Below are 12,858 nucleotides of genomic sequence, written 5' to 3' on the forward strand. Positions count from 1 at the left end.
AAAAATGTGCTGTGCTGCTTTAGAGCGAGCCAGAATCTCATGGGACTGAAATGCCTCGCTTAAACAGTACCCAGCTACCTGAAAATGCTGTGAAGTGATTTTCATATAGACTATAGACATATATATATATATATATATATATATATATATATATATATATATATATATATATATATATATATATATATATATATATATATATATATATATAAATTGTGTGACTTTTGTTATGTGGAATGTAATAAACGAGAACCAAAACGTTGAGTTTCCAGTACATTTTCCCCCTCTTCACTTTACAACAACATTTCCACGTTTGTTTTATTTGAAGTGTTTAAAGTTAAATTTCAGTTTTCGTTTGCTTATTCAGCTACAAAAAGGCACACGTAAACTCATGCTATTACTTTATGAAAACGTGTCTATGACCACTATTTACTGTGAAGAAACGGTAACGGCAAGCAATGACTTTTTTTTTTTTTTAAATAAATCAAATGCGGAATAAACAAAACAATGTATAACTTGAAGTGCTATTTGGCATCCTTTGTTTTGTAGTTAATTCACTGGGGTAAAGTCCTACACAACGTATTCTTTACTCCTGGGATATTTTTCTACACACACACACAAGGCCACACCCCCTGCCTCTACCTGCATTCACAGCAATATAACCACTTTTTGAAAAACAAATGAATATCCAAATGAATATTTAAAAAACATGGAAATCCAGTGTTTGTCCCAGCACTAGTATGAATAGCCCCTTAATAGAATAATTCATGAAAAAGAAAAAGCCAATGGCAAAATATAAATAGGGTATTTTGTCCAGAGGATACGAACCATAATCCAACACAAGACAGTTATTTAGTTCTCAGGCAATTTGTTAACCAGGTGTCGAATGTAACCGATAACCGTACAACAGTTTGCACACAGATATTACACAACACATACGCAGTCACTTTGTCTTATTCCAAAAACCAATTCCAGCCTATTAACACGACACTTCAGATAGCACCCATTGCTGGACAGGGAGCAGAGTCATTTTAATCTGCGTGGATGTTTTGCAACAGTATCATCAAAGCGGACAGCATTGTGATCCAGCCTGTCACTCCACAAGAACCCTGCTTCAGCATTCTAAGCAGCAGCTTCGGATTCTTTATTCTCCCCCACAAAACACTTACTACAAATGTGATGGGTTTTATAAATGAGCTGGATTGAGGACAGTGGCACTCTCAGGGACATCTGAACAACATGCTGCAGGAAACCTTGGAGAAGGCAGGGGAAAGCTACCATATAATTTAAACTTGTTAAATTTGCAGACGACACAAAAGTAGGAGGAGTGGCAAACACTGTTGTAGCAGCAAAGGTCATTCAAAATGATCTAGACAAGATTCAGAACTGGGCGGACACATGGCAAATGACATTTAATAGAGAAAAGTGTAAGGTACTGCACGCAAGAAATAAAAATGTACATTATAAATATCATATGGTAGATACTGAAATTGGAGAAGGAATCTATGAAAAAGACCCAGGAGTTTTTGTTGACTCAGAAATGTCTTCATCTAGACAATGTCGGGAAGCTATAAAAAAGACTAACAAGATGCTCGGATACATTGTGAAAAGTGTCGAATTTAAATCAAGGGAAGTAATGTTAAAACTGTACAATGCACTAGTGAGACCTCATCTTGAATATTATGTGCAGTTCTGGTCACCTCGCTATAAAAAAGATATTGCTGCTCTAGAAAGAGCGCAAAGAAGAGCAACCAGAATTATTCCGGGCTTAAAAGGCATGTCATATGCAGACAGGCTAAAAGAATTGAATCTGTTCAGTCTTGAACAAAGAAAACTACGCGACGACCTAATTCAAGCATTCAAAATTCTAAAAGGTATTGACAATGTCGACCCAAGGGACTTTTTCGACCTGAATAAAGAAACAAGGACCATGGGTCACAAATGGACAAATTAGACAAAGGGGCATTCAGAACAGAAAATAGGAGGCACTTTTTTACACAGAGAATCGTGAGGGTCTGGAATCAGCTCCCCAGTAATGTTGCTGAAGCTGACACCCTGGGATCTTCAAGAAGCTGCTTGATGAGATTCTAGTATCAATAAGCTACTAACAACCAAACGAGCAAGATGGGCCGAATGGCCTCCTCTCATTTGTAAACTTTATGTTTAATAGTATAGCTGCATAAGATTAGTTTTAGGATTTCAAAGTGAAACAGAAACAAATGTGGATAAACACATTTTCAATCAAATAAAAGGTTGTGCATTTGTACATCTGAATGAATAGTTCGACTGCAACGTTCCAGACAGCTTCACAGGGTTTGTATTAGTCAGGTGGACAGATTTTGTAGGTTTGAGAATGAACTGCTCAGAAACCCTCCATTACAGGAGAACATAAGAAAATAAGAAAGTTTACAAACGAAAGGAGGCCATTCGGCCCATCTTGCTTGTAGTTAGTTAGTTAACATGATCTCCCTTTCCTAAAACCATGTTGACTGTCTCCCAGGACCCTGTTACCATATAGGTAATTTTCCATTTTGGATCTTATTATAGTTTCCATAAGTTTGCATATAATAGAAGTCAGGCTTATTGGTCTGTAGTTACCTGGTTCAGTTTTGTTTCCCTTTTTGTGGATCGGTATTACGTTTGCAATTTTCCAGTCTGTCGGTACCACCCCTGTGTCAAGAGACTGCTGCATGATCTTGGTTAGCAGTTTGTAAATTACTTCTTTCATTTCTTTGAGTACTACTGGGAGGATCTCATCCGGCCCAGGGGGTCTGTTTATTTTAAGAGCTCCTAGTCCCTTTAACACTTCTGCCTCTGTTATGCTAAAGTTATTTAAAACTGGATACGAACTGGGTGACATGTGGGGCATGTTGTCAGTATCTTCCTTTGTAAAAACTTGTGAAAAGTAATCATTTAATATATTTGCTATTTTTTTTTCTTCATCTACGATTTTGCCATTTGTATCTCTTAGACATTTAATCACCTCTTTGAATGTTCTCTTGCTGTTCTAATATTGGAAAAACATTTTGGAATTGGTTTTAGCCCCCTTAGCAATGTTCATTTCTATTTCTCTCTTGGCCTTTCTAACTTCCTTTTTGACTTGCGTTTGCAGTTCCGTGTACTCTTTCTGTGTACTTTCTTTTTGGTCCTTTTTTAATGCTCTGTAAAGTGCCTTTTTTCGCTGAATATTTTTTTTAATTGATCTATTAAACCATTTTGGCAATTTAGTTTTACATTTAGATTTGTCTACTTTAGGGATATAATTGTTTTGTGCCTCTAGTACTACATTTTTGAAGAACAACCATCCTTTTTCTGTGTGTGTTTTTTCTCTATTTTACTCCAATCTACTTCTGTTAGTCTCTGTTTCATACCTTCATAGTTTGCTTTTCTAAAATTGTAAACCTTAGCTTTAGTCATTACTTTTGGGGTTTTAAAAAACACTTCAAATGAGACCATGTTGTGGTCTGAGTTTGCTAGTGGTTCTCTGACCTCTGTTTTAGTTATTCTGTCTTCGTTATTTGAAAAGACTAAATCAAGGCATGCCTCCCCTCTAGTCGGTGCCTTGACAAATTGTGTTAGGAAGCAGTCATTTGTCATTTCCACCATTTCAATTTCATCCGTCGTGCTACCCACTGGGTTTTCCCATTTTATTTGGGGGAAGTTGAAATTCCCCATTAGTATGGCTTCTCCTTTGCTACACACATTTCTAATGTCATTGTATAACAGATTATTTTGCTCACCGTCTGAATCTGGCGGTCTATAGCATGCTCCTATTATTATGCCCTTTGAATTTTTGTCCGTTATTCTGACCCATATTGATTCAGCTTTGTTTTCTTTGTCCAGGTTTAACACCTGGGCTTCAAGACTGTTTCTTATGTATAGCGCTACCCCTCCTCCTCTTCTGTCCTGCTTGTCTTTCCTATACAGTGTATACCCACAAATATATTCGTCCCCATCACTCTCAGACAACCACGTTTCAGTAACACCTATCACATCATAGTTACTTGTTAGTGCAGTAGCTTCAAGTTCTAAAATGTTGTTTCTGATACTTCTAGCATTTAGATAAATACATTTAATGGTTGTACATACAACATACGAAATTGTGTTGTATGTTATGAAAGCAATTATTACGGTTTCAAGGTGAGAGGCAGATAGCTGTCTTATAAAAGTAAATTCACAGGTGTCCTTGTAATACAATGTGAAAATGCACAAGATCAGAAAGCAAAACTGCTTATTTTTGTTTTAAGTAGAAACATTTAACCACTTCAACACCATGACATATGCACGCACGTCAAACGAAAACCCACTTACTGTGCCGTGCTGCAAGTGCATACGTCAAGCTTCCCATTCTATTCTAGAAGCGGTTTCTCAATCTAGCGTTTCAGGTTTCATTCTCTAAGGCAGTGCTACTGTGGAATGTGCAATGAAAGTCGGGGAAGGGTCAGGTGACATTTGTATCCAACTGCGCGTCATCTAGCGATTCCAATCTACCTGTGGGCGTTTAGAAGACAGAGACATTGCAGGAAGCCATCAACCTTTACAAGTGTGTGTGTGTGTGTGTGTGTGTATATGTATATATATATATATATATATATATATATATATATATATATATATATATATATATATATATATATTATATTTTAAATTATTATTGTATTGTTAGTTTTACTTGTTTAGTAGTACATGGTTTTTAGCAAAAGCTCAACACGGCAACGTACCTGGTCTTTCTATAATGAGCAATGGGAATGAAGCTGGTTCAGAGGATTTCGATACCAGCGACAGTGATGCTGACTGATCACTCAGCGATGATGATGAAGAGGATGTGGAGCCAAGTACAAACTGTACAAACAAAACAGAATGCAGCTTCTTTACAGGTAAGCCAGCTGCAGACGAGAAGCTGTTTGGTTTGAAATCGCATAGCTGCGACAAAATACTATCAAAACACAGCACTGGGTACAAGGCAATGAAGCAGGAGTCTGCGGCAGCCAGATCCATCACAATGCCTGCGCAAAGTAGCCCTACACGCATTTGTGACTATCCCTGCAACACAAGTGAAGCAGAGACTGCAAAAAAGGTGCAGGGTCTGCTACGAAAATAAAAAAAAGAAGAGACACAAGAAAAAATGTGCAGTGGTTGCGAAGACAACCCCAGGTTGTGTTGTATTGAACTGCTCAATACATGGCACAGAACAAGTCAATAATGGCACACATTTTGATGATGTTTGATAATCACGGTTTACTCATTATTATTGTTATTAGCAGCATTTTTGTTTTCATTGTTTTAAAAAAAAAAAAAACGTTTTTTCATCTCTATATTGAACATGGGTATGTAGTACACAACAGCATAAAGGGTTAATGAAAAACACAGTTTAGGTCATTTGTTTGTGTTTTATTCATAATATGTTAACATTTTATAGCAATTACAGGTTTGAAAACATTATTATTCTTTTCAAAATCTGGTACCTGGGAGGGGTATCATTTTTGCATCTGGAGTTGAAGCGGTTAATTTACACGAGACAGGAATCCTGGCAGTAAACCCCATGCAGAAAGCCAAGGAAGACGAGAGAAGACTGTGTATCTGCACTTCCATTGCTAGTGATTCTGAAACAAAACTAAACTACAATAGCTTTAGGGTATCCATAGGCTAATTGGCCTGTTACAGTTTATTTTTGGTATCTTGACTAGCTGGCTCAGCCTTTGTGATGTTGGTTTCTCATAGGGACAGTCTGAAAGTTAAGTGTCCATTCCACACGGTCCAATTGGCTCAGAAGCAGCCCATTACTGTCTGGTGTTTCTGGGCTCTTGAATGTTCCACATTCGTCTGGGAGAAAACACCTTGCCCTAGACATTCGAATTAGACCTCACATACAATCAGTGAGATTTCTTTCCATGAAGTCAAACAGCAGAGCAAGGACAGGGTTAACTTTCACTCAGCATAATAATACACTATGTTTGCGACACTCAGTAACTAAAGCTCATAATTAGCTGTACACTCGCTGAAAGTGTAACGCACACTTGCAAAACATTCCTAGTCTTCAGAAGCATACTGTAGCACCCTCTTAACCTATGCATGTTATATAGTCCTATTTAATACTGTAGCCCCCTCTTAATCTATGCATGCTTCATGAACGGTCTACTGTTGCTGTTGTCGATCATGCGATCATCTTATGTCACATCCACTGACTTTCCATCAATGAAGTTATCCATTCTTCTCCATGAACAATCTTCCTGGTATACTAATTCAAGGGTGTAATTAGGTACTTAAGTGGGGTGGTTCATTTAATGGCTAAAATTACAATAGTTAAAAACTGACAAATGATAGCCATTGTGTTGCTGAGCGTATCCCCTTAGAGTGCATGGGAGACACTTTCAGCTACAGAGCACACAGAATAATACACAGAGCTGCTCATTTACTTTGTTTATAGATGTGAAGCTAGAAACTATAATGGCCGTGGTAGAACACAGGGATGCTATTAAAATACTGAACAACTGTGATAGTGATCATTAATATTTCATCTGAAGGTTCTTATCTGGTGAATGTTAATAAAAAAAATCCACTGTTCTCAGGAGAGGGTGCCTTTTATGGGTTTGTTTACCATAAACATTTCGGACGGCTTTAAAAACACTGTACGATGTCAATTTCCTCTAATGTGCAAACATACCATATTTTCTGGAGTAAAAGAGCACCTTGTGTAAAAGTCGCCCCCCCCCCCCACTGTGAGGGCGAGATTCGGGTATCCTTTTTTTTTTTTTTTTATTAACATATGTATTAGATATCCTGTAGCAGATTTGCAAAATTTACAATTTTAAAATCTCTTCTACCTAGAACCGCCAGGCATGTCATTTTGACACGTGTTACGATACAGTACATGTTTATTTTTGTATAGCCTACAATAGTATTATTTTAGTATACAATCCCCACCCCCACTTCCTTCCTAGCCCACATGGAAGTATGTATTTCAATGGGATGTGGGGGTGGTGTGGTCTGGCTGTAATTCAATGAAACTGCGTCTGTGTTAAACAAACCTGGGATATATATATATATATATATATATATATATATATATATATATATATATATATATATATATATATATATATATATATATATATATATATATACACACACACACACACACACACACACACACACACACACACACACACACACACACACACACACTGAATTACAAATGGTACATTGAAATTTCATTCTGTTTGATATTTTATTTTTAAACACTGAAACTCAGAATCAATTATTGTAAGGTGACATTGGTTTTATGATGGGAAATATTTTTAAGAAAAATAAAAAACTGAAATATCTTGCTTGCATAAGTATTCAACCCCTGTGTTGTGGAAGCTCCCAGTTTGCACAGATGAAAAAAATTGCCCTAACGAGGACACAATTACCTTACCATTGGCCTCCACCTGTGAACCATTAAAGTTGCTGTCACATTTTCTGGATAAAAACCCCACTGTTGAAGGATCATTGGTAAGGCTGTGAATCTGAAGGAAAATGAAGACCAAAAGCATTCTACAGAAGTTAGAGATAAAGTAAAACAAATGCATACCTTAAGGAAAGGGTACAAAATAATATCCAAATGTTTGGATATTTTGTGAGCACAGTTGGATCAATAATCAGGAAGTAGGAGCTGCATCACACCACCCAGGCACTGCTAAGAAAAGGCAGTCCCTCAAAACTCAGCGCTCAAACAAGAAGGAGACTTGTGAGAGAAGCCACAGAGAGGCCAACAATCACTTTGAAGGAGCTACAGAGTTCAGTGGCTGGGAGTGGAGTAATGGTGCACCAGTCAACCATATCAAAAGCTCTGCATAACACTGGCCTGTATGGGAGGGTGGCAAGAAAGAAGCCATTACTCAAAAAGTACCATCTGAAATCACGTCTGGAGTTTGCTAGAAAGCATGAGAGTGACCCAGCTGCGATGTGGGAAAAGGTTTTGTGGTCAGATGAGAATAAGACAGAGCTTTTTGGCCAAAACTCAAAGCGCTATGTGTGGCGCAAACCTAACACTGCCCATGCCTCAAGACACACCATCCCTACAGTGAAGTATGGTGGTGGCAGCATCATGCTGTGGGGATGCTTCTCATCAGCAGGGACTGGGCATCTTGTTACAATTGAAGGAAGAATGGATGGAGCAAAATACAGGAAAATACTGCAAGAGAATCTGCTTCAGTCTGCTAAAAAACTGAAGCTTGGGAGGAAATTCATCTTTCAGCAGGACAATGATCCCAAGCACAAGGCCAAAGCAACACTGGAGTGGCTTAAGAACAAAAAGGTGAATGTCCTACAGTGGCCTCAATCCCACTGAGAATCTGTGGCACTATTTGAAAATTGTGGTCCACAAGCGTCGTCCAACCAACCTGAACAACCTGGAGCAAATCTGCCAAGAAGAATGGGCCAAAATCACTCCGACACTGTGTGCAAAGCTGGTACATACTTACCCTAAAAGACTTAAAGCTGTTATTGCAGCGAAAGGCGGCTCTACCAAATATTAATGTGTGGGGGTTGAATACTTATGCAAGCAAGATATTTCAGTTTTTTATTTTTCTTAAAAATATTTCCCAACATAAAACCAATGTCACCTTACAGTAACTGATTCTGAGTTTCAGTGTTTTAAAATAAAATATCGAACAGAACGAAGTTTCAATGTACCATTTGTAATTCAGTAATATGAGAGAATTGGTCAGGGGTCTGAATACTTTTGCAAGGCACTGTATGTGTGTGTGTATATATATATATATATATATAATATGTCACAGAATCGTTTTTGCCAAATCTTGAGATGTATGCATTTTGAGTTGAGAGACGAGGGCGACAAGGATTTACCCACAACAAAGCATTGCTGCTGTTGGCAACAGAAGGCAACAAGGGGTCACGCAATAGAAAAGGGAACGTTATTATTATGATGATGATGATGCCCCTCTATAGTGTTCATGCTGCCACCGGTCACTGCAATCAGTAAATATAGGCTCTTACTATAAATAATTGATCAGTTCATATATTTTCTTGTGTATTAGTTGACCCCCCCAACTTCTGGATTGTGTTTTGGGTTTAAATTTCTCAACTTATACTCAAGAAAATATGGTAAGCATTTTGTCTAAGTACAACTTTTTCTAAATGACGCCATGTGGCAAGATAGATAAGAATACAAAATATGAAAAAAGAAAGTGGCTTTGAGACAGTTCTGTAGATGAACTTTTCCTTGCGAGTACTCAAGTTGTGTCCATCAAGGATGATGATGGATGGCTGCAGCTTGCACCTCAGACCAACCCCCCAGGAGGAATGGATGGATGGCTGCAGCTTGCGCCTCAAAGCAACCCCCCAGGAGGAATGCAGGCACAGGAATCTCAGCTCATCCTGACTCAGCACACGCTCTGCCGTACGGCTCTCCCTTCCATCTCATCTGAAGACACTGCTTCATGTGCTGCTTCGGGGGGAGCAAAAGGGTTTTTTAAACTTAAATGGAAAAAGGGGGGCTTTAAAAATGGATTACAACAACAAGTTTCTTTACTGTGCATGGCCTCCAGGCCTCCAGCCCGGAGACACAGCACTGTTCAGGGCAATCAGAGGAATGCATTGGGACCCAGAGATACGGCATTGTTCAGGGCACTCGGAGGAATCCACTGGGACCTTGATCCTTAAATATTCTCTTCAACCTAGTCTATTCTGAATCCCTGATTCCACTTCACCCTGCTCTATTCTGAATGCCTGATTCCACTTCACCCTGGTTGAAGTAACTTACAAAAAATGACGGTGATTAAGTAGATTCAAGAAAATCCACAGAGTCCTTTTCTTCAATCAGTTACCAGGTTTATTGAAATATGCAGGGAGTCTGGTCCCAGGTACAGGACAAACACAATACTCAACATTACAATGTTTGCATGACATTAAATACCCTTCTGTATAGATGGTCCACCTCCCCTTTCTCTGACACTTAACCAATGGTCAAGGTACAACACATTATTCTGTTAATTTAGTGTGTGTGTGTGTGTGTGTGTGTGTGTATGTATGTGTGTGTGTGTGTGTGTGTGTGTAGTCTAGTGTGACAACCTCTGAACTCAGTGCATTCTTCACACTCCTGGAGAAAAAAGGTCCATAAATCTGCCCCTTTGATCCCAGTGGCATTATCTCTTTCGATCTCTCTGAGAACCTCTGGGTCCAACGCCAGTCCCTGGGAGCCTTTTAGCCCCTTTATGCTTTGCATTCCAAAAGTCTTACAGCCTGGCCCCTTCTGGTCCACAGCATTGTTATCTTTTTAGCTTGCAGTCAATGCTCGGCAAGAAACTTGTAGACGCAATGTCTCTATCAATTGTAAGCAGTACATGCAATTTGAACCAAACAGTCTGCTATCTGCAATATTAGTCTCTTTTCAGAAAAAAACACCAGTTTAGCTCTGCCAGTCCACATGCGTAGCAAACTGCTAATCAATTCTCAATCCATGTTTTCCAACACTGGTCTATTCTGAATGCCTGATTCCACTTCACCCTGGTCTATTCTGAATGCCTGATTCCACTTCACCCTAGTCTATTCTGAATGCCTGATTCCACTTCACCCTGGTCTATTCTGCATATGTGTGCCTTGGATAGGATTTGTTTTTAAAGGAGAAACTACCACTTTAGGTTTGACCTTCTCATTTTTTACCTCTCATTAGCATTAACAACATTGTCAAGGATCAAGGACCAATGGCAAGGGTTTAACAGTCAGAAACAACAACAACAACAACAACAAAAAATCTTCAATTGGAAATGCTCAGTTGATATAGTGTGGGGTTTTCTTTCTGTTGCTTATCACCTGTTTGCTTCAGAATTTTACATTAACCAACAGTCTGGTGGTTCCTTTGAACCAAAATCACCTGCAAACAAACCAAAACTACAAAAGCAAAACAAAATCCATTAAACCTTAATCATTTAAAAGTATAATTAAACACCCTTGTTATGGAAAGACTAAAACTCTGCCATTAATCTCCATTGTGGGAACAATCCAGCCTCAGCACGTAGGTGAGCAACACTGACAAAACCCTGTACTATACCAATCCAGCCTCAGCACGCAGGTGAGCAACACTGACAAAACCCTGTACTATACCAATCCAGCCTCAGCACGCAGGTGAGCAACACTGACAAAACCCTGTACTATACCAATCCAGCCTCAGCACGCAGGTGAGCAACACTGACAAAACCCTGTACTATACCAATCCAGTCTCAGCACGCAGGTGAGCAACACTGACAAAACCCTGTACTATACCAATCCAGCCTCAGCACGCAGGTGAGCAACACTGACAAAACCCTGTACTATACCAATCCAGCCTCAGCACGCAGGTGAGCAACACTGACAAAACCCTGTACTATACCAATCCAGCCTCAGCACACAGGTGAGCAACACTGACAAAACCCTGTACTATACCAATCCAGTCTCAGCACGCAGGTGAGCAACACTGACAAAACCCTGTACTATACCAATCCAGCCTCAGCGCGCAGGTGACTATCGATCTATCTATTGTGTCCACAGTCTCAAGGAACATATACATATACTTTATAGACAAATATGTATATATATATATATATATATATTATATATATAATATATATATATATCTATATATATATATATATATATAATTCTATTATAAATAACTGGGCCAACCCAGTGCCAACTGACTAACCATTTACAAAACAATGCAAGGTGAAGCAATTAGACAGGATAGACAAGACTGGCTTTTTCTGCCGAAACATAAACGCCGCCCAGCCTAACATGAAGGCTAGATCCCCAGTGCCCAATATTCTGGCACAATTTACTGTACGGCTGTAACTTAAGCGTAGAACCCTGCTGCACTGTCAGTTGCGCTTGATTTGTGTTGCAAAGGCAACATAAACTGCAATCGCTGCGTGAAGATGACACTCAGTAACGCACATCACCCTTAGGTAACAACATTCCTGTATGTTTATAGAAACACTATTAAACTTCATTACCTGGTCTCACGGTCTTCAGCCGGATGGGTTCCCGAAAGTGTCGTATCACAGCAAGCGTGTCCCGGTTGGTGAGTCCGCTGACCGGCGTTCCGTTCACCTCTAACAGAACATCCCCGGGGGTCGGTGGCTTACCGGAGTGGCACACGACCGCATCCTCTTTGATCTGTCCCAGGTAGGGAAACTCGCCCCGCTCTGCTCCCCCGTGGATTTCCACCACAGAACTGAATTCTCCACCATTTCCCCAGGACAACGCGCACTCCTGCACCTTGTTAGACCAATGTTTTTTCTTTTTGAGCGTTTTCGACATTATTATAATCCTACAGGAAAATGTAGATGATACTCCTCCTTTTAAAACAAAACTACAGTTCCGTACACTAGTATTAAACACCACAGATTATCGCGCTGTATGCGGCTTCTGTAATGAAACACCACAGGAAGGATCAGAAGTTCCATTCCTTCAGTAACCAAAACACGCACAAATATGCTGTCAGCGTCAGCCGCTGCCCGGGCGAAGGACGCCCTTCACTTCAGTGTTGAAAAATGCATAGACTCATAGGTATATTTCTATTTAAAATGCACAGACTCATATGTATATTTCTATTTAAAATGCATATATATATATATATATATATATATATATATATATATATATATATATATATATATATATATATATATATTTCTATTTAAATGCACTGATGTTTTCAATAAACAGGCACATTCATAACAATGCTATCAGCTCAGTTTAGTTTTGGTTGATGTCGCACATTATTCTGTAGGGTTATTGGCTTGTCTAGACAGTTGGTTCTACAATGCGGTGTTGTTGACTACCAAAATCAACACAAAAAATAAATAAATAAAAGCGGTC

The 12,858-nt window shown here is 39.1% G+C and overlaps 1 protein-coding gene across 3 annotated transcripts in view; it reads right to left on the minus strand.

The window, feature by feature from the left end:
* The window catches only part of LOC121299593 (membrane-associated guanylate kinase, WW and PDZ domain-containing protein 3-like), a 139,530-nt gene extending 126,946 nt beyond the window's left edge, over positions 1-12,584 (minus strand). For all 3 annotated transcript variants that reach the window (XM_041227404.1, XM_041227405.1, XM_041227406.1), the window contains exon 1: positions 11,991-12,584. In XM_041227404.1, coding sequence (XP_041083338.1) covers positions 11,991-12,297 — 307 coding nt within the window. In that variant the 5' untranslated portion in view covers positions 12,298-12,584. The remainder of the gene's footprint in view (positions 1-11,990) is intronic.
* Positions 12,585-12,858: the final 274 nt, after the last annotated feature.

This window comes from Polyodon spathula, chromosome 25 (assembly GCF_017654505.1).
Source record: "Polyodon spathula isolate WHYD16114869_AA chromosome 25, ASM1765450v1, whole genome shotgun sequence".
Classification (NCBI taxonomy): domain Eukaryota; kingdom Metazoa; phylum Chordata; class Actinopteri; order Acipenseriformes; family Polyodontidae; genus Polyodon; species Polyodon spathula.